The 23,361-nt window shown below is 40.2% G+C and overlaps 1 protein-coding gene across 1 annotated transcript in view; it reads right to left on the reverse strand.

The window, feature by feature from the left end:
• The window catches only part of LOC117385199 (corticotropin-releasing factor receptor 2), a 160,250-nt gene extending 140,855 nt beyond the window's left edge, over positions 1–19,395 (reverse strand). The window contains exons 1-2 of the mRNA XM_033982468.2: positions 19,264–19,395; positions 17,413–17,532 (exon numbers count right to left, since the gene is read on the reverse strand). Coding sequence (XP_033838359.1) covers positions 17,413–17,532; positions 19,264–19,384 — 241 coding nt within the window. The 5' untranslated portion in view covers positions 19,385–19,395. The remainder of the gene's footprint in view (positions 1–17,412; positions 17,533–19,263) is intronic.
• Positions 19,396–23,361: the final 3,966 nt, after the last annotated feature.

The raw sequence follows: 23,361 nt of genomic DNA on the forward strand, positions 1-23,361 counted from the left end.
AAACTGTCATACAGCAGGGAATGCAAAACCTCAATGCGAGCTATAAAAATACCCCGTTACGTTTATTTTTTATATTCAATGGAATTCATATTAAAGGTCCTATTTACTCTACAATAAACTGGAATAACCTTAAGATTAAAGACGACATACTGCGCTTGTGTCTGCTCTACAGTTATTATCTATGACACCCGTGGATCATTTATAATTTGCACATTTTAAATCACAATATTAATCTAGAAAGACTGTGATGCCCAGTGGGAGCTCATGTCGCCGTAAACATCATCACTACAAACAGTGGTGCAGTTGGTTTATTTTTTTCCTCTCCAAGTCGTGCAGCTAGTAGGACTGTCCAAAGTATCAAAAATCAGATACTAATCGGTACTAAAACTAATATCAAAACCAGATACTCGTTTCAGCAGGTATCGATACTGCAAAAAGTCACATTAACAGGACAAAATTTGAGTTTTCCTGACGTTTTAGTGTCATTTTGGACGTCGCAAAACTGACCTCGCCAGCTGTTTCTGTTTATTGATGCACGCCACTCCTCAAGATAAAAAATATCACATTTGCAGTGTATAATAGAACGAGCAGTACCAAACCCCAATGCATTAAATAAAAAGGGGTTAGATTAGAGTTGCAGATACATGAAATAAATGCAAAAAACTGATGATAAAATGGAATTAGTTTAGTGTTTACAACTAGCTTTAACCTCGTCTTAAATGCCTTTTTATGATAAGCTGATATTCGCCTTATGACAGGATAATTCAGGTACGATTTAGATTTTACAAAGCTAATATTAGTTATGTTGAGGTGACGTCAGTTGTTCATGTAGCACAGCCCTGCCCCTGGACCCGGAGCTGCGCCCAGATCATGGAAATGCAACGTGGCTGGAGTTGCTGCTGGTCCTCCAATGACTGAGCAGAGGTGTGAGTAGCAGCGACCCCCCGCGAGCCGGGACCTGGGACTGACAGCTGAAGGTACTCCGATTTGGACTCCTTAAAACAGAGTGGTACAGAACACTTTATGCAGTAGAAACACTCAAGGCCCTATGGAAATGAGGCTTATGATATTCGAGTTGGAATTCAGCTCCAGATTCGCCCCTATAACTGTATAACTTTTTTATACAGTCTATGGTATCGAGTGCTGAGTCATTTCCTTAGTATCGAGTTTGAACAACAACGCCAACCAGCAGCCAGTGAACGCCGCCTGATTCAGTCACATTGCCTTGTACACCTGGTTAATGAAAAAGGCAGGCTCCCTTCTTATTGGCTGTTATTACTGGCCCAGAGTGCGGTGCATTGGCTGCTCTGTGGATCATTAACACCACATCTCTGTGTGATCGTGTCCTGCCTGCGTGCACCGAGCTGAGATGCCAACTCATTACGTGAATTCACTGTGTCTATAGCGTGCTACTCCTGCTATAAATAGCGGGTGTTTTATGCTTTCTACAAAATAGAGAATTTTTTTATTTATTTTTTTCTTCAAAGAGTTGTAATGTTGCTGCCTCTGGGTGGAAACACTCAGTTCAGTTTTTCGTCAAGAGGTTAACATATTTAAAGGCCCTGCACCCGATTTTTTCCACGTATTTGAGCAAAATTCATCTTGCCCCAGTACAGATAGAGATATATTGTTAAAGCAGCTCTTGAGGTCGCCGGTCTGTGCGCCGTGTGCATCCAACTAGAAAGCATTTCATATCCCGATAATCAGGAAGTGCACATTAGCATGCAAGGTGATTTTTGTTTGTTTGTTTTTTCTTGACAGTTGTAAAGATGTTGCCGCTGGGTTGGAAACGTTCAGAGGGGGTTTTCGCTGTGCCCGATTTTTTCCACGTATCTGAGAAAAATTCATCTTGCCCCAGTACTGATATATTGTAAAAGCAGCTCTCGAGGTCAGAATAAGTCAGCTGCGTGGCGCGTGCATTTGATTAGAAAGCATTTTATTGTCCGATAATCAGGAAGAGCATATTAACATGCTAGTTGCAGCAGTTTTATTATGACGGTAAACCCTGCTCTCGAATCTGAAATCTGTGAAAAGTGCTTATGCATATGGTGAGTAAGAAATAACTTTGGACCACTGCAAACTGTTTAAAATGGCCTAGTTCTGTTTAGTTTTTCACATTATTGAGACAGGTACAAATCAGGTACAACGCCAAGTCACTAAATTCAACATTATATTAAATATTTAAGGTGAAATAATACAACATCAACATATCAAATAGTTAAAATTAAACTTTTAGTACAATGGCAAATCCTTGCTTAGACTGAGACATTTATTTTAAGTATTTATGGGAATAAAGTCACAAATGTTAAGTAAGTTTTGTTTAGTTTGGCCAATAAAATGAAAATACTAGAAGTTTTCTGAGGGCCAGTCTGAGCCAAGGGACGTTTAATGCAAAAATATCCCAATAACCCGCGGCATAAGTCCAGAGCGATAACTCTGTGGCTCTGGTCCTTCACAATCTCTGACCTTAATCTCAGACAAAACATAAACGCTGTCCCGAGGAGAGCAGGTGAACTTTTTCAAGGGCCACACTAGACACAACCAATTATCCTCAACTGAACGAAACTGCCTGGAATATAAAGCCACCATGTAACTTTTCTCATAGCATCTGCTTGTCTCCGTGGAGATGCTATTCTTGGAACGCTCCACAGTCTGGCATAACGGGCATTATCAATATACCTGTCTATATATCGACGAAATTTGTGTCCGAACATCTCTAGCTGCATAAATGCTAATGGATGATGCTAAACAACTATTACAGAACATTCCAGGCAAGCAAGAACATCTCCATGGGGACAAGTAGGTGGTGGACCCCTCTCTAGAAAACATACACAGAGTACTTTTAAATGTAAATTCAATGAGAAAAACTATTATTTCTATGTGGCTGCTGCGTTTTGTCACCTGTCGCCGGGTAAAAGTAATGAAAAAATTCAGTCTGTACATTTTTCAAAAACAAAATAGTTTGAATTTGTGCTAAAATAGGCTGAAGTACATCTATCGTGACGCCATGTTTGTTTTGGTTTGCTTGAGCGCTTCAACTTTGTCTACAGTCCAACTTCCACAACTACATATCTGCCCTGTGAACGTTTTATTTATGTTATTAGGATTTATTTGAATCAGGATAGTGCATATTAATCAATGTGTTAGCAACAGCTTCAACATAAACATCCCAGAGTTAGCAACATAGCTACAAAATCGAGAGACAAAGGGGTCTGTTGTCCCAGGCCACAGGGTTTTAGGGGTCCAGAATTACACCCTCTTCCTATTCTTTTATATTAGAGGGGGGTCTGTGTGAGATTTCTTGCCCCAGGCCCCCATATTCCTGCCGACGGCCCTGCACTTGACACATGACAACACATCTGAAACACTACAAAGAAAACAGCAGCCCAAGAAAAAAGCATAAAATCACCCGTGGGTTCAGGACTGGTTCGTTTTCAACCAATTTGTAAGAAGGTTTTTGAAGGTTGAGTGGTTGTCACAGCTTCAAATGTGCTCTGGCATAGTAGCGCATAATTATGTGCCTCTAATAGACACCATCATTTGGCTAATTTTGTGCGACACTGTTGTACATCGCAGTGTTCTCTAGTTACATTTACATATAAAGTTCATTAACGGTGGTGTGGCCAATTTAGACCTTTGAAAATGAGACCACAAACATCTCATAATGTTCCAAATGCCAAATTTCTACTTACTTATAATGTTACGATCATGATCATGTAAAGTCTGAACCACTGGTGGTCTGCGCCCCAATCAGCTGGGCCAGGTTAAAACTTGCTATGGAAACAGTTTAAATTTAACATCGTCATTGAAATCCATTATACAGTTCACCTTTCGCAGATTTTTTTTACTACAATTTTTCATGCTTTTTTACAGTGTATGATCGTGCATTATGTTCTGTGTCCTGATTGGCTAAGGGACTGTAGACCATTGTCCATCAGTCTCCTCCGTGCCGTGTCTCCTGTTCAGTACAGAATGTGTTCAGACAAATTACATAAACGTTGGATCGCAGTGTGACTCTGAAGTGCTGTATGTTTGCAAGTTTCCCCCCCGACAAAACCCACAATGTCGATGAAACGTTCTGCACCGACAAAGACGCCTACGAAGGTTTGAGCTTTGAGAGAGTTTAAACAAGAGAGAAATGTGAGAAAATGTTAATGCCTGTGTGAGAAAAGTGTATAAAGTGTGTGGTGAGGGGTTTTACAGCTGCAAAACTTATAGAATAACTGTAAAAAATAAAGCTGATACTTCACGGATTTCACTTATTGCAGGTTATTTTTAGAACATAACCCCCGCAATAAACGAGGGACCACTGTATATAAATGACCAAAGCTAATGTGCTAGACGCCGTGTTCCAAACAGTAAGTAACTTTGCCGGACTCCAATTTACTTTGTATTAAAAAACTGTCGCTTCTCTCTCTGTAACAGCTGCTGTCAGGCTCGTCATTTTGGTTTTACGTTCCCTACGGTCACTCCCGCTAGCGTTAGCAACAGGTTTGATAGACTGCGTTGCTAAGCGTCCACTCCCTGCTAAACCAGAGGAGCGAGCGGGAAGGGGCGTTACCTTCAACAACCTCGCTCCAGATTGGCTCTTTGGTTGCTATGATGCTTGCGGTCGAAATTCAAAATATGTAACTCCAAATTCGCCGCTATATATTTGACTGGAGCTGAACGCTGTGGGTGACTGCTCAACACCGCAGCAGCAAAACCACCAGCCTCTCTTCCTCTTCTTTCCAACTGTATGCAATCCACTCCTTTCATCACATGGTCATCCTTTATGCCTTTTTTTTTCCAATAAACTATTCATTCCACCTCAATCTTTTTCTTGACTCCCATCTGCCAATCTTACGACGTGAACCCAAACCACACTCGCTGACATCCATTTCCAAGAGACGTCGCGGTCAGTAGTTCCATGATAATTCACTGCAATTTGACCATAATGGCAATACAGCTGCCAATATTTATCCAACAAATGTCTTATTGATTCACATTCGTCTCAAAATGATGGCATATAGCGCTCTTGTTTCGCTGGAAAATGAAAAACGCTAACACAACCTTCGGCAGAGTGAGGCGTAAGCTACGGGTGAAGTGCAGACGGTAATGACACGGCACCTATTACCGAGATAACAATTTTAATGAAAAAAGTCAGCTGTGGGGCACTCGGGAGCTCTCTGTAATGCTTTTTAGGAGAAATTTGCCGTGGAAAAGTTTTGGCAGGACTGTGAATATTTGGTGATAAGGGGCTTAGCGAACGAGCGGAGAGGTCGGGGTGCTGGAAAACTGTCACGACTTCTATCGGAGTGCAGAGGCAGCTCTTTACCTGTGGAACTATACTCAGGGTTTGACACAGAGGGAGAGGCGGTCCGAGTCATGACCTGTACTTAACGTGCACATATGAGCTGGACGGACTCTTATTGGTGGGTTTCAGACGACGTCACAACAATCTATAGGTCATATTTAATACAGATGAGGCAGTTAAAATAAATATTGTTTCTTTTGTAACAGTGATGGTCTTGGGTCTAGTCTATCATAGAAATAATCAGGTTCAACATTTGTGAATTTACCTTTTAGATCAGGGCTGTCAAACTCAAATTAACAGTGGGCCAAAATTAAAAACTGAGACAAACTCAATTTATTTTTATTTTTTTATTTACTGCACCTGATGTGTAATGTTTAACCTTTTCATGTGGAAACAAACTTTAGTTTTGCTTAAATACAAAATTTGGAACAACTCAAGCTTGATATTACAAACAGAGAAATTAAATTTGACACACATGTAGTATTCATTTCTTATTTATTTATGTATTTATTTATTTTTTATAAATCTGCTTCTCACTTGTCTTGAATGCTCCTGTTTTCCATCTTTCGTTTGGCCATTTTTGTAGAGGGTGAAATTAATTTGGCCGAGGTGACCAGTAGCTTGGTTGCTAATGAGTCTCAACAGAAAAGGAGGGGCACTTGCCGGTCTCGACTACACACTAGCGCACTAGCAAAGCATTCTGGGATTTGTAGTATTAGTGGTACATGCTTTATATACCAGCAGGCCAGCTCTAATGCACATTTGATATGATCTCATAGGCCAAATATAATTACACCACAGACCAGATTTCGCCCCTGGGCCTGAGTTTGACATATGTGTTTATGATATTTCATGGCAAAGTGCAGTGTAATCAATAAGAAAATCTGTTTCCTGCCCCCATCTGGGAGTATGACATCAACACCCACAAATACGGGTACTTGGCATGACGCTCATTTTTGACGTTTTTCACTTTAAATGAGTTTTTAAATACTGTTTTTTGTCCTCCAAAATTCAACTGAACTGGGCACAAATATGTATTCTATAAATGATATATAGTTTGAGAATGAAGTTGTGTTTCATGTTTTAGTAGACAAGACAAGGAGACAAGTAGGTGATTCTACCAGACCAAGTTACTGGTCAGATCTGTGGAGGTTGTCATGATACTAAATTTTCAAACAAAAAAATTTAACGGCAGTACTTTCTGTTATATTCCCATGTGGCCTTATATCTGTGTAATCTCAGTCGTCCAGTAGGTTCCATAGTGGTCCATGTGTGTATACTAGTCTATGTGTCTTATACTTGTTCTGACACAGCTCAAGATCATTCTAAAGATATTCAGGAAAGGTTCACTTCTGTCCTGTGAATGTGACTTTTTTAGTATCGATACCTGCTCAAATGAGTATCTGGTTTCAATACTAATTTTACTAACAGTTAGTATCTGATTTTGATGCTTTTGACAACCCTACAAACAGGTGGCAGACCCTCTACAAGAAAAGCACCTTTAAGGGAAGATGGAAAACAAGACCAGATAATTGTAATTAAGGGCTGTGATTGGTTTAAATTGTAGGATATTTCCCCAGGTCTAACGTGCTGTCTCTGTCTTTGCTGTGAAAAACAAACCAAGTCCATTCATTTCATATTCATTTCCTTCCCTCTGGAAATGGAGATTCTTGTGTTACTTTATCGGTTCTTAATTCAATCTTCTCTCAGTTTAAATAGTGCACTATGATCAGAATACAGAAATAACAATATAACAACGACAAATTAATATAACAACAACAACAGCGTTTGTTTTCCAGGATTGTTACATCGTAGTTTACATATTTTACATATCTGTCGTCACCAAGTGTTCCTGATTAAGTGCTCCTGGTTAAAACTACTTTACCAAATAGCTTGAAACTTGAAAAGTACCAGTGAATGCTTTTAATGAACGCATTTTAACACACATCAGAGTATGTTTAAAAGGAGCAATATGGTATATACTGAGTGTCTATGTGTATTCAGTTCTGTTATAATTTTTTTTAAATGTATTTATTTATGATTTATTTTATTACTTTTTATTTATTTTATTTTTTTTCTATATTTCCAAAACATAATAAAAAGAGGAGCAGGTTTAAAACAGATATAATCACAACTGAACCTGGCTTGTCCTGCATATGGGGTAAACTTGGCGTCTTTGTTGATTCGTTGTCTCAACTTTAACTCGAACCAATGTTTTTGCAGAGTTCTCTCAAAAGATTTACACCGAGCCAAATATACACCAAAAGTTTCAGAGGTGGATGCTCCTGTTAGCGCAATGCAGACGGCCATTTTCATTACATTTTTGGACAGGGACTTTTTCTGCAGGAGATATTCTGAGTTTTAATGATGGTGACAACATCTAAAGTAATGACAAGTCCGCTTCTGGTGAGACAAGCCTGAAATGTCAGAGATGCTGCACGACTCAAAGCACAACGGAAGCTATGCTAACGGCTAACGGGAGATTGGACAAAGCGCTGTGAGCTGCTCCAGAGCCAGAACTGTCACGGTGACAAGATAAAACTTGTTATTGTGACAGTTAAAGTTAGAACTAAACCTGGACTAAACTAAACAAGCAACACATTTTACTTTTGTTAACTTTTATATATATTAAAGAGGCGGTGTTTTACTTCTGTGGGGTATTTATGCTCTGAGTCCCCGTTCCCTTTTGCTCCCCATGCTAAGTCACTCCCCCTTCAGAGCACTATCACAATACAATCAGTGTGCATCCCGCTAACGAAACTTCCCAACTTCTGAACACAAAGTTGTTGTGTAGAATTTTGTGTCATGTTTTTGTGTATAACATGGAAGACGAAAATAAAATCATAATGTTTTCATAATAAGTCCTTAACCAGGGGTGAGCAAACTACGGCCCAGGGGCCACATATGGCCCGTTGGGCTTATTCATCCGGCCCACCGAACGTGACCAAATTACGGTGCACTTCAGCTACATCAATCTTGTATTATTCTCTTCGGACCGTCTGATCACTGCCAAACCCTCACACGCACAATGTATTCATACATAAGTAAGGTGGGTGAAGTGTCTTGCCAAATGACACAATGACAGTTTGCGCAGGTTTGAAGCTGGAGTTGTACCTTTGGACTGAGGGGCACTGCCAAAGAGAGAGAGAGGGGGAGAGAAAAGAAGGAGCAAGAGATGGAGGGGTAGAGGAAAGAGGGAGATAGAGATGGAGAGGGAGAGAGAGGGGGAGAGAAAAGGGGGAGCAAGAGATGGAGGATGAGAGGAAAGAGGGAGAGAGATAGATGGACAAACGTAGGAGAGAGAAGATAGAGGGGAAGAGGACAGAGGGAGAGAGATGGACAGAGAGAGGAGAGAAAAGAGAGAGATGAACAGAGAGAGGAGAGAAAAGAGAGAGATGGACAGAGAGAGGGGAGAGGAAAGAGGAAGCGGGATGGACAGAGAGAGGAGAGAAAAGAGAGGGGGAGAGGAAAGAAGGAGAGATGGCAGAAGAAAGAAGAAAGTGGTGGGAGGAAAGAGGGAGAGAGAGATGGACAGAGAGAGAAGCTGCACAGTATATTCCAGATGCATTCTCTGTATTTACAGTGGTCTGTATGTACACAGAAGAGACTGCATACATAACTTTATTTTATTTTATTCATTTTTTTTCAGCCAGAAATAAAAGTAAATGTTTGCATAATGTAACATAACAGTGTCTGGATACAGAGCCGACAGTGACACACACAAACACGTTTAACATATCCTGTGTATTATTCTGGGGATTTGCATCTTGCAGTAAGCCACAAAAGTCCTTCACAAACATGTTCTCAAACACACCCGGGCTGATCACATGAGACAAGTTATTTTTCCCACACGGACACATCTTTAATCTTTTAGACTCCTACAAGCGCAACACTAGGCCTGGAACGAGAACATATTTTGAAGTTTGATATATCGCTGAAGTAATGAAGTAATTAATTCAACCTTTAGTGGCTTAAATCCTATCGTACAGGCAAAAAGTAAACAAATATATACTATACATAATACATACTAACCCCAAAAATATAGTTCCATCTTTCAAATACTGCATGAAAAGTTGGTATAGTTCACGGTGTACAGAGCTTTAAGTGACTTGAAGGTGGAAAAGCACTATATAAAAACAATGACAACGTTCTGAAATGGATGACATTCATTTAGTATTTCATATTTCAGTGTCTCAAACGTGAATTCTTCTGGAGTTGTTTACAAAGTGCACTCTGAACATGTCAGAAAAAGCTTAAAGAGCACACATTATGCATTCTTGTGGCTTTGACTCCACTCTTTGAACAGCTTTAGGTCACATTGGAATAAATATTTCACAGTTGCTATCCTGAAATAATATCTGCATTTAGAAAACACCTTTTATAAACCTCATCCCTGTTTCCAATGAGATATTTAGGTGTTGGAGCTCCCTCTGCTGTCTGCAATGGGAATGAACAATGGCAGGTCCTCAGAGTGCAGCTTATAAGTGATTTAATGAACCTTTACCGAACTTTGTAGATAATAGAAATAGATGTTGTTCTGTTTTATTTCAGATTTCTGATGCATTTTATGAAGTACAGGCGCCATTTTGTCATTAATAGTCAGTCAAAGCTGATGTGTAGCTTGTAGACTATTTCCTTTTTTCCAAAGAATGTTTTTTACAATTTGGCTTTGAACAAACTGTCTTTTATACAGTTTTTTGTTATGTTTGTATTACTTTTTTAAATGCACTTTTCTGTGGTTCTACTTCTTTAGTCTATGCCAGTGGTTCTTAACCTGGGTTCGATCGAACCCTAGGGGTTCGGTGAGTCAGTCTCAGGGGTTCGGCGGAGGTCAAGACACGCACCAGACTCATATGATTCGCGGACTGGAGCGTCTCCAGATGCTGGCCGTGTCCTAATTCGACAAATGCACCCTTTGCTTGTGCCTCTAACACTGCTCCCTCTAAACTGCGCGCGTGCTCAATTGCGCACTGCTGACACGGTCTCCGCGCACAGAAAATCTGTGCTGCGCACAAAAAAATCGAACCGGAGTTGAAAATAAAATAAACACACAACAATTCATTCTGCGCTATTTTTCAATGTGAGTCAGTGAGTGTGACCGGGGACGAGCTGCTCCAGACAATTATGTGATTCACATACGTATTTGCGCAGCTTATCAACATTATTGACAGGCTCCTCATGAGCCGCTACCGGAGTTTTAGCCGATGTGGCCGACGTGGACTGAAAACTCGCTGAAGATTCTAAATGCCGTTTAACCCCTTAATGTGCCGACGGCCCGCCCTCGGGCAAAGATCCGTAATTGCGTTTTACGCACTGTTTTGCAGCAGTTTTGCGTTTTAAACATGACGAAATGGACAAAACAAAGGAAGTACGCGACCGAGGACACTGTGGATGTTTGTACAAGTTAAACTAGAGGCATCTCGAACCCGGAGCGGTTCGTGGAACCGAGTGAAGATCTCATGGTGGACTGAGGAACAGAGGACATTATGATTTGATGGACTGGATGCTTTTCCTGATCGGTAAGCGTGGTTTATTCTGCTATTGACTTAATTGTGGGTCAAATGTGTATTACGTGTAATCATTAGCATTAGCTAATGCCAATCTGCAGTAATAGAGCAGCTGGGTGAGCAGATACAGATTCCTCTCTGTGTATTGGTCATTGAATACTGTCACTTCGAACGGCATAAAAACATACGACATAAAAACGAAGAAAAGGAACAGACTTTGCTGTGAAAATGACATGAGAGTGGCCAAGGTGAAGCCCTGCATTTCTGAACTGGTCTCTCAAAGGCAACAGCAGAAGTCACACTGATTTGCAGTAAATATTCATTATTATTGTAGCCTGATGGAAATTAGGTGATGGGTGTGTGTTAAAATGTTAAAAATAATAAAAAGCATAAATACAGTAAGTTCATTATTGGAATACATAATACAATACAAAATTAAAATTATTTCAGTGTGGTAGTGTTAAAAAACGTCATGTCTTTGTTAAAAGGTATGTATGTCATTTGTTGAGTTCATTTATTGTATTGGTTTTATTCTTTGAACACAGTGATGTTAATACACACACATATGTCTTGAATTTGAAAAAAAATTTTTTTATTTTTCAATAAAGAAGGGTTCGGTGAATGTGCATATGGAACCGGTGGGGTTCAGTACCTCCAACAAGGTTAAGAACCACTGGTCTATGCTTAAGGCTGATACTGAAAATACTGTCCTTCATATAGAGTCTATATGAAGGACAGTATTTCTTATATACTCTTTTTATCATTTTACCAACTTTACTGTTTTGTGTTTATATTTTCAGATTCTTCTGAGAATCTCTAGAAGCAGAAGTACAGTTTGGGAGCAGAGTTGGAGTCAGGCTGATGATGCTGCTGGTCAGACCTCACCTTGACCAGCCCAACCACACAGACTGTCCCAAAGTGAACCCACTGTGTCCAGCCCCACCTCCTCAGTCACACACAAGCCCCAGGGACATGTCTGACCTGCTGCTCATCAGGAGCAGTGAGATCTCCTGGATGTCCCTCAGGATGGTCCATCTCAGGACACCACTTTATCACATAACTCCAGAGCCCAATGGGACACTGCAGAAGTTCACCTGACGCTGGGACATGTGACAGAGTCCTGTCATCATGTGGACACAGATGGACATATTCACTCAAATAAAAGAGGTAAAAAGAGCTCTAGATCAACATGAGCACTGAGGCTCTAGGACAGAGGTCTGCAGCCTTTAAGAGCCACTTTGGCTCATTTAAAATCAAATGAAAGTTAGAAAGAACCATAGGTTTTTATAACAGACAAAGTGAAATTCGATTGTTTGCAGTGTTTTGAGGGGGTCTGGGGGATTGGAGCAACTTATATGTAATTTCCTATATTCTGGTGCATTTTATGTGTAATATTTACTCTACAAAATGGCCATTATTCTTTCCAGTTTTATGCATGATATGAATAATTTAAAATATGTATTAAAAAATATAATTTCAATAGAATGAATCCTAATGAATAATGCTATAAACACTGTAACCATAAAAAGTTAAATTAACTTCTATGACTCACTGCAGTGAGTGTTTATTGCAGCCCATAATTTTTTAACAATATTGTAGATTTAGAATAAGTTTTGTGGTTTAAATTGGCTCTTGGGTGTTTTTGTCAGTGGCACAAATTAGTTTGAGTATTAACATTTATCGTCTGTAGGTCTGGTGTTTAAAATTATTGGGTAATTTTGCCGTTTGTTTGCTGCAGCTCGGGCCTTTTAACGATGCAGCATATTTAAAAACTGGTTTCCGGTTGTTTTATATGATGTTTCAGAGTGTGTTATAGTGACAGCCCAACCCAGCAAGTGTTCCTGTAAATATCAACTTAAATATGAAGCACTGCTATAGTGGTTTGAGAATAGGCCATAGAAATAGATGTACAGTTCCATTCCACGCTCTCAGTCAACACTCAACAGGAGCTAAAAGAAAGGAATGGTTACTCAAGGAGGTCCAATTTACCCATACAACAGAAACACCGCTCGGAGGTCCATTTGCACATATTTTCTCTTGTTGTTATTCTTGCGAGGAATCAACCCGTGTCTCACTTGTACTACAGCAGATCTAGTTATGCATATAAAATAAAACACCACATAAAAGATGAAACATTCAAAAGCTGCACGGTTTCAAATAGACCTTCCTACGGTTTTAATTTTACTCTCTTAATGTCATTTCGACTTCCCCACGGCGACTACTACTGACACTACCCATCGCTACGGTTTAGAGCTGCACCATTTTGGAAAATAATCTAATTGCAAATTTTCTGATGAGTGTTACGAATGCGATTAGATTTGAGATGTTGTAAAAAGTAGGATTCTTTAGGATCTGAGACAAGACTGAAATAGGAATTGGTCATTTAATACAAGAATCTCCTGGATTTCAGAACATGTTACAAGAGAGCAACGTGATCTGTACCTAGACGTGACGCTCATTTTTGGTGTAAGCACTTTAAATTAATTTTTAAATAATGATTTTTCTTCTGCCAAAAATCAAGTCAACTGTGTGTAATTATGCATTCTATAAATTATACATAGATTCAGAATGAAGTCGTGTTTCATTTCTTTGTATTTTAACAAAAAAGACTAAAATGTCGTGCTGACTGTAATGCGGTACTATAAAATTCCAGAATGAGTCTTTAGTGACAGAGACAGTTCATGAATGTGTTGACATAAAGAGAAGCATGTTTACATTGTTCAATAAAATGACACCTTTATCTCTACTTTAAATCTGTAAAAGATGTAAATAGTTTAACGGTGTAATCCAAAGTGTGTCCTAAATCATTTATTTAAAAAGACTACTACATCTGACATGTGTGCACAAGGGGGCGCTCTGTGGTTAAGGGGTTAAGATACAGGTCCAAAGACATAATGATCATTTCTTTAGCTGTATTCCCTGAGAAAAATACCATTCTAGTTGTTAAAATGTCATTCTTTACAATGCGACAGTTACATAATTATTAAAGCAGCACTAGAGTCATATTGAGTCATTTATTATTATGTTTTGACATGGCACAGTTGTGATGAGTGTCCAGCAGGGGGCAGGAGAGGTCACACCACAGGACAGGTTCAAACGTCTCAAATTAAAAAGAGTTACACAAAAATGTTGTGGTCTTTGTGGAAAGGCTTCTTTATAATTGTTGTAGAACTGATTTGTTTTGATTAAAAAATGTATTTTATTGTACTGCACTGTACTGCAGGACAGAAAAAAGTCACTATACTACCAAACGTGAAATACCCATATGTTCTTTGCACCACCTAAACAACTGCAGTCTCTGTAATTCAATAATAGGCTGTGTGCACAACAGCGCCTCCTACCTCACTGTTAGCATCACTACTTCCTGCCCAATTTTATCTCTGTGAGGTTTTTGCCCAGTCACGCTAACATGAATAAATATTTAAAGATGAGGCAGTGGACAGGGGTCAGGGGTCAGAGGCTAGGAGGTTACGGTCAAGCAGTGACCGTAACCTGCGGGTTACGGGGAGCTGCGGGTGAATGTCACTCATAACATGTTAAACACGACACAAATAAAATGAACACTTCACCAGAGACACTTTTGTGTTTAGAAAGAGAGATGTTTGTGTCTCAATGCTAACGCTAATGCTAACTTTGAGTCATAGTAAATATTAAAACAACACTACAAATGGAATTATTATACATTTAAAACAGTTGGGTAGGCTTTATTTGAATGAATTTGAATTTTAAAGTTTCTGATTTTAATCAATGTGACTGTTAGCTTTGAGACCAAGCCCCGCGGCGTAAACATGGCCGCCTATTGAAGTGAATGGGCCGTGCTCAATGGCGGATGACGCTAGTTTAGCCTTTAGCAGCTAGGTACATCGGGTCCTGCCCATCGAGCACGGGCAACTGAGCTACTGAGACTTTGCGCAATGAGAGCGAGCTGAGCAGCCGTGAAGGAGGCAAAGGAATAATAAATAAATAATATATTTTAAATGATAATGTGAGATGTTTGTGTGTCCAGGAGCTTCTGAACCTGCGGTTTGTTCCTGACAGTTTGGCGTGTTCACGTCGCTCACATGCTCGCTCATGTCGTACCACATGACCGCTCTAATCAACTATAGCTTGAGCTAAGCCAGAGCAGACATAGAGCCAAAGCTAACGATTAAAAGGTGTTTTTTAAGACAACAGATGGATTTTGAGCTGAGAAAATATTTACGATCTGAAAATAGTCCAAAATCGCCACAAAATTTTGACCTTGCTGAAATGTGTAGGTGCCTTGTCGGCCCCTGTCGGCCCCTGTCGGCCCCTGTCGGCCCTTGTCAGCCGAACACGAGCAGGTTGTGAATACATTGCGCTCTACAAGCGTGCAGGAGGGATTTTTCATTGTAGTACCAATGAGTGGCCACTAATCCCACTCGAGGCAGCTCTAAGCAACAACACCCTATCCAGTTATTATGATAGATCCATGTTTAAGACACAGCGAGCTAGCTAGTGTACTACTGTGCACAAAGCCTATTGCGCCAAGTCAAATAGCTATTTCAGTTCATTGTGTAGCTCTACTTCTCACCTGGAACCAGCAGGAAACAAAACAATAGTGTCACTCACTGAATATGTCACTGGGAGTGGATCGATTAGCATGTGTTGTGGGCGAACTCAAATGCACAGCTGTGGAGAGAGGGGCGTTCTGAGGCTCCTGCATTGATCAAGGAGAGAGTGTTACTGAATGAGACGAAATGCAAAATCTATCATGAAATTGCACATAAGGTTACTGAAGGAGCACAGCTGTCTCTGCTTTAAACAAATATTATGCTAAATTTGCTTTTGGGAGGTTTTAGATGCTTAAAAAGGTACAATGTTTACAGCTGATCTGATAAACAAACCTGGAGTAGGATAAGGCTGTCAGAAAAGTCAACACACAGATGGTAAACTAAAAAAAATAACACCAAAGAACATCTCCCACATGTTTAGAGCCACATGAACCATCTCACACTCTGTGGACTTCAGGGACCGACCTCCTGCTGGTGCCCAGAGTCAGGACTAAACATGGAGAATCGGCGTTTCAGTTTTATGCAGCTAAAACCATCCTGGAGATGTGAGACAGACCTCTACTTTGACAATGTTTAAATCCAGGCTCAAAATGGTTCTGTTTAGCTGTGCATATGACTGAAAGGATTTTACAGATTGTGCTATACAAAATCTAGATAGAATAAAAAAAATCAGAATCAGCCATAAAAAACATGAGCAGTCTATTTTTAGATTCTGCTGATTATTGGATTTTTAATGGTTGTATTGATTTATACTGCATAATAATAATAATAATAATAATAATAATAATAATAATAATAATAATAATAATAATAATAATAATAATAATAATAATAATAATAATAATAATAATAATAATATATTAGTATAAGACCACGTGGTACTATTTTTTTTTTCAGCAAAATTGTATTTATTAAAAAAAGCATTTTTATAAACACTTTGAAATGAAAATCACTCATGGGTATCAAGCCTGTTCCTTAATGCTAAAATGTAAATGTTGGTATCATAACAATGACCTAGATGTAGTGATGTGAGGTGAGGCTGATAAAAACACGCACAATGGGCTAATCCTCCAGCGTCTCACCAAGAAACAGCAGCTCAACATCTGGAGAGTCCCTCAGGCGACGCACGATGCCGCCCACTGCTCCTGACAGGTTGCCATAGTGACTTTTAAAGACGGGTCAAATGTAGATAACGAATGCATTTGCTTTGGAGTGATGGCGGTTCAGAACAAAACATATTTTAGATGGTTTAACGTACTCAAAATGGCACCGATAAACAGCAAAATGATCTTCACTGTTTCAACATCAGTACAACATCAGACTTCCTGCATTTTTGTACTTTTCTTCTTAACTTTTTATCCACAAACTGCCACTTAACTGATGCAAAACTGTGATAAATATTTACCGTAGGTGCTATCTGACCGTAGACTGTGCATACAAATGGACATAGCTAACCTGCTAGCCGCCGCGTTCCAAATAGGACGTGAGTATGAGCACGCTCCGTCGGCTCCAATCCACTTTATATTGAAAAACCGCACCCTTTCTCTGTAACTGCTGCTGTGAGCATCGTCATTTCGGTCTAAAAATGTTCCCGCTCTGCATGATCTGGTATTTTAATTTAGCTGTTTTGTCCGTAGATCAAGATATGAACATTAATAACACACAAACCAGACGCCTTCTTTCCCCGAGGTCACTCCCGCTAGTGTTAACAAAGGTTTGACTGACAGCATTGCTAACTGTTAGCTTCGATGAGCTTCATTTGACTGGAGCTGAACACTATGGATGACGTCACACTCGCTTAGTCCATTTCTTTATAAAATCTATGGCAAGAACCAGCTTTTCCCATTAATTACAAAAGCTAAATTCACAAATATTCATCCTGATCATTTCTATTTCATCTAAGAACTCACTGTAGTACAACACAAATCTGCATCTGAACAATATTCATTTTAGCCGCCTCCATCTGTATTAAATAATATTGGCCTATAGAATGTTGTGATGTCGTCTGAAACACAGCGATAATGTGAAAACCATAAAAACCTGTTATATGCGCTTAAATTTGTAGGGAATGACTTACTGGTTGTGTTGTATTTGACACCGTTGATGTACTCCGGGCACGGTCGCTCCACTATCCTCCCAATGATGCTGCGGGGCCAACAGGTGCCAATCTCATCTGTGGTGGCATTGCAATACAGACCTAACAAAACAGAAACATGATATCAGCACTACAATTTAACAAAGTGCTGGTTAATGGCTGGTTGTTCATTCACTGGTGTTTCAAGCAGGACAGTGGAAATTGTAACGCAAGGCAAGTTTATTTGTATAGTGCAGTTTGTACACAAAGTAAGTCACAGTGCTTCACAGAGTAAGAAAGACATTAAAATCACAACACAACAAATCAAAATATAAATGATCATAAGATTAACATTAAAACAGAACAGAAACCTTTCAGTCACATGCACAGCTAAACAGAACAGTTTTGAGCCTGGATTTCAACATTGTCAAAGTAGAGGCTTGTCTCACATCTTCAGGAAGAATGTTCCAGGTTTTAGCTGCATAAAACTGAAACACTGATTCTCCATGTTTAGTCCTGACTCTGGGGACCAGCAGGAGGCCGGTCCCTGAAGTCCTCAGAGTGTGAGATGGTTCATGTGGCTCTAACATGTGGGTGATGTTCTTTGGTGCTGGTCCATGTAGAGACTTGTTCACAAGCAGAGCTGCTTTAAACTCTACTCTCTGAGCCACAGGACCCAGTGCAGAGACCTGAGCACAGGACACTTCCTAGTTCTAGTCAGGACCCGAGCAGCAGTGTTCTGGATGTACTGTTCTGTCTTAACGCTCGTTTGGAGAGACCAGTGAGCAGGACGTTACAGTGGCCTAACGGCAGCATGTAGAGATTAACCAAAAGGGGTCACAAGATTGACCCCCCACATGCCCGTGTCATTGCACTTCTCAGAGTAGTTTTCTAGTATCATACTTTTGCTCCTACATGAGTCATATTTTAACAGTGTAACAGTACTCTTACTTGAGTAAAAGTTGTGGTTACTCTTATCACTGTGAGTCACAAGTGAAAAAAGCTTTAGTTTATGTTGACAATATTAAACTTCTTGCGTTTTTGGTTCTTTGACCTTAACTTCAGATATGATTTAAGAAATATGATTTGATTTACTTCAAATTACAGGAGTAATTTCTTTGACCACTTTGTAATTTGGGCTACTCTACCCAACTTTAGATAGATAGATAGATAGATAGATAGATAGATAGATAGATAGATAGATCTAGATATGTCTAAATGACTTGTATGAAAAGCATAAATAAACATCAGGGTCACATTATGTATAGACATATGTCTTAACAGATTCAAAATAAATAAAGTTGTTTTTTCCTTAGTTTCACACCAGACTGCCTACGCTTCACACTCGATGCCCCTCTTGACTCTTTTATACTTAACTTATTATATTTTATATTATGTTATACTATATTGATATATAAGCGCAATAGGAACAACATATAATAGTTCTTATTACTATAACCTACTAACTATATAAAAGCATGTCACTGACCACACAGTATAATGAAACATGATCATGTGGCCTTCACACTACTCAGTTGGTTTGTACAAAGTTCAGTGTAAACGTTATTTTACCATTGAGCTTTAACATGAGCTAAATGCGCTCCAGTTTGTGCTTTTTCATACTGCTCTTTTATCTCCGTCAGTTTGTGACCTGGTGTTGACCATAACACGCACAAATGAAGATGTTGAAGAAGAGTAAAAGTCTAGACGTAAACTTAAAACACGCACGTGCAGTATTGATAATGAAGATGAAGGTGTCTCCTGAGGAGCTCCACAGAGAGCTCAGAGCTCAGGCTCCACACAGACTCAAACATGCACCATGATCCAAACATAAAACAACTCTTCTCATCTCACCTTCTGCGCTCAGCAGAGCCAAAGACGCGTTCTCCAAAACTGAGTCTTGAAAAGCGTCTAACAAACTGCAGTTAAGGTCCCCGAGCTCGGCAAAGATGATGTGGTAAATGGTGGCGTCCATGGTGCCGCGCTCACGCGTGGATGATCCCGGTCCGAGGCGGAGGGGCGCGTGGAGCGCAGCAGTGCTGTGGCGCTGGAGTGAAGTGGAGCAGCGCTGATGAGAGCACAGGCTCCAGGAGAGGAGGAGAGGAGGAGGAGAGGAGGAGTGGAGGTGGAGAGAGGGGAGAGCTGTGTGTGTTCCCGCTGTGCGCCACGCCTGACCAATCACAGCCGCGCGCTCTGGCACACGTGCGCAGCGGCAGCGGCTCCAATGTGCTGACGGACTGTGACATGGAGCTCGTGACCACATCACGGACTCAGCCACTGTGACAAGTCCCACCTGCCACCGCGGGTTAGAGAGCGGAGAGCTCCAGCTCCATGGACATGGACACGTTTGGAGTTAGAGGCACACGGAGAGTAAACAGACCCGGGCCGTGCGCACTCCTGCTCCAGACCAGGACTATGGCAGGTGGGTCGGGTGAGCTAGTCCTCTTATAAAAAGTCCTCGGGAGTAGGCTAAATGTTTTTATCATCACACAACACACAAGCTTCTTGAGCAAAGCATCATTTAATAGAAGCATGTAGTATATTATTTACCATACTAATAGGCTACATGTATATGTGTTATATACATGTATCTTACTGGTCTGCTGTTGGGGATGATTACAAACCCTACAATACAAAGTTACTATTATTAGAATAATGGTTCAAATTGATGTCCCAAGCTCAAAAGAACTTTACAACTGTATTAGTAAATATATCAGCTTTTTCAGGAGCAGAGGGGAGCACTCACGCCTCACACTGAGAAGGTCCCGGGTCTAATGATCCTGGGCCAGATGGGGCTTTTCTGAATTTCTTTTCCCCATGTTGTTTTCCTCCAGTTTCCCCATTAACCTAAAACATTCATAATAGACTAATCCTTCAGCTAAGGCAGTCCTGACCACGCTTAGCTAAAGACCTAGAGCTGGGTCCCCGAGTGCTGCTTACCCCACACAGGTCACCTCATGTAGTGGTCCAACCATCACTTTACTCAATGTAAATAAAAACTTTCTATCTCTTCTTGTATTCTACGCCAATAAAACTTGAACTGTGGGAGTATCTTGCACAGCACTTTTCGAACATAAATGATTCACTTTGGCACTTACCATGTTGCTAAAGTGGTCTATACATTTTGAGACATGAATGTTTCATCCCACGGCCTTTTATATACTGTGTGATTTTCAGATTTAGACTCTGACTTTTCAACTCAATCCTTCAAAAGTACTTGCTCACGCCCATTGGTATCATCTTGCGGTTAACCATGAAGCTCCTCTGTGTTTTTAAAATCCTTATGCCTTTAGAATATAGGTCCTTGTACAGCATCGAGACCCTCGTTAAGTGACCTTTGCTGCCGTATCTCGTTATCTCCCCACGAGGTGCTGTGGGGAGTTGACTTTCCGCTCACGTCCCAAACACTATGACCATTCAAAGGAAAACTGGACCAACTCACACGGCTATTGATAGTAATTAAGCTGGCCCCAAAACGTATTAAATTCCCATACATTTTACATAACAATACAGCTAATTAAACATCAAAAAATGGTTAGCGTTTTTTGTATTAAATGTACTGTTTTTAACCACACTTTAACACTGTTCCCTGAGCAAAAACATACCGTTCACGCTTGTTTGATGAATCCTGTTTGGTAAGTGAGCTCTAAAAAAAAAAAAAAAACAACGGAATTTTGAATTACCTAAAATTGTTATGTCATAGGTAAAAATCCAAATGTCTCCTGCACTGTTTTAAGTCCGTAAATCACCGGCACACTCGTAAGCATTTCTCTCAACAAATGAATTCTTTATTACTGCATCCTTCAGTTAGCGCGTCAGAAAAGCTAACGCTACTTTTTTCAATAGTAATTCCCTCCGCTGCTTGTAGATGGCGTCCTAACCCAAGTTCCCAGTAGAGGGAGCTCATCTGTGGTAAAAAGTTGTGTATCGTCTGAAGATACTGATACTCAAGAGCACATTTAAAGGATATTAACACCAATAATGCAAAATAAAATTAACAAAAAATTAAAAACTCCAAAATGTGAACATAAAAAAACATTGTAAACATATGTAACTATATGTAAATAAAACCTGCACATTTGCTCTCTCACATCCCTGGATCTCTTCTCTATCGTAGCTCTCTCTTTCCACCGAACGAAGGATTACCCCAGGACAATTTTCCATTTCCTAGTTTCACACCTGACAGTTGGACGCATATTCACCCGGTTATTTGATCATGCTGTTTTTGTGGTTCCTTCGTGGTTGATTTTTCAAACCCTTAACATGATTTTTTGGAGTAAGTGACTGCATGCTGTTATGATCACGGTCTATACAAAAACTGGAAGGAAAAAGAATTATTAACGTCTACGCAGCTTATGAAACAAAGTCGAGATGTAGGTGTTTTGAAGCTTGGACTAGTACGTTTCTGTGTTGCGTCTAGTGATCAGGCTTATATCTCTTTAAGGGGAGCTGCATCATAAAGTGTAAAACATCACAAACAAAAATACGTCAGCTTGGAATAAAATATAAAATCAGAACTCATTTGCTTTAAATCATTTGCAGCGATCTATATTCTTCGCATTCCTAGCATCCTAATGATTCACCCTGATAGTCGTCATGGTAAAGTGAACAACATCAATAGCATGCTAACAGCTCACTTCCTGATCCTCGGGCAATAAAACGCTGTATGATTAGATGCAAACAGCACACAGCAGTCTTACTTCTACCATAATACCTGCTTATAGAATATATATGTACTGGGGCAAAACCATGGACTGTATATATAAATGGATAGCCGCAATGTTCCAGACAGGAAGTGAGCATGGGCGTACTTCTGGCTGCAATTAAATTTGTATCAAGAAACTGTCGCCCCTCTCTCTGTAACCGCTGCTGTCGGGTTCATCATTTTGGTCTATTCATACACTGCCTGGCTGTAAAAAAGTTGCCAAAAGTTGATTTAACTAAGCAAACCGGTCTGAGCCTCCTGCAGTTGGACCGGTCTAGGTTCAGCAACAGTCTGTGCGAAAAGAATGAGGTCAGCTGACACCTGAATATACTGAATGACCAGGTTATTCCATCTCTGGATTTTTGTCTTCCCTGATGACACGGGCATATTCCAAGATGACAATGCCAGGATTCATCGGGCTCAAATTGTGACAGAGTGGTTCAGGAGCATGAGACATCATTTTCACACATGGATTGTCCACCACAGAGTCCAGACCTTAACCCCATTGAATCTTTGGGATGTGCTGGAGAAGGCTTTGTGAAGCGTCAGACTCGACCAGCATCAATGCAACATCTTGGTGAAAAATGAATGCAACACTGGCTCAAAATAAATCTTGTGACATTGCAGAAGTGAAATTGAAACAATGCCACAGCGAATGTGTGACGTAATCAAAGCTTAAGGCGAAACAACCAAATATTGGAGTGTGTGACCTTTTTGTAGTGGCACCTCATTTCCTAGAGGTCGCACCCACTGGCGTTAGCAAAAGGTTTAATTGACGGCATTGCTAAGCATCTGTTCCCTGCTAAACCCGCGGTGCAGGAAGGGACATTACCGCAAGGGACATTACCTTCAACAGCCTCGCTCTAGATTGGCTCTTTGGTTGCTATGATACTCCCAGTCAGAATTCCAAATATGGAACTCAGCTCTAAATCCGCCGCTATAACTGCTAGCGTCGATGTGCTTCATACAGTCTATGGGCAAAAGAGATATTGTTCAACTTCATTAGCAACTTTAAGCGCATCCCATTCAAAAGAAGCCATTTGGTCATGACCTTCACATCTCTAGTCTTAACCCTTCACCGCAGCAGAAGAATCATCAGCCTCATCAGCCTCTTTGTCTCCTCTTCATGGATGTGTCATACCCCCTGACAGTCTCTTTAGTTTTCTATTTGTTCATAACAAAGTGCTTGAAGACTGATTATGGAAACAGTATCGCTCCTTGAAGAAGCTCGACACTCAATTAGCATG

Source organism: Periophthalmus magnuspinnatus, chromosome 17, assembly GCF_009829125.3.
Source record: "Periophthalmus magnuspinnatus isolate fPerMag1 chromosome 17, fPerMag1.2.pri, whole genome shotgun sequence".
Lineage (NCBI taxonomy): Eukaryota > Metazoa > Chordata > Actinopteri > Gobiiformes > Gobiidae > Periophthalmus > Periophthalmus magnuspinnatus.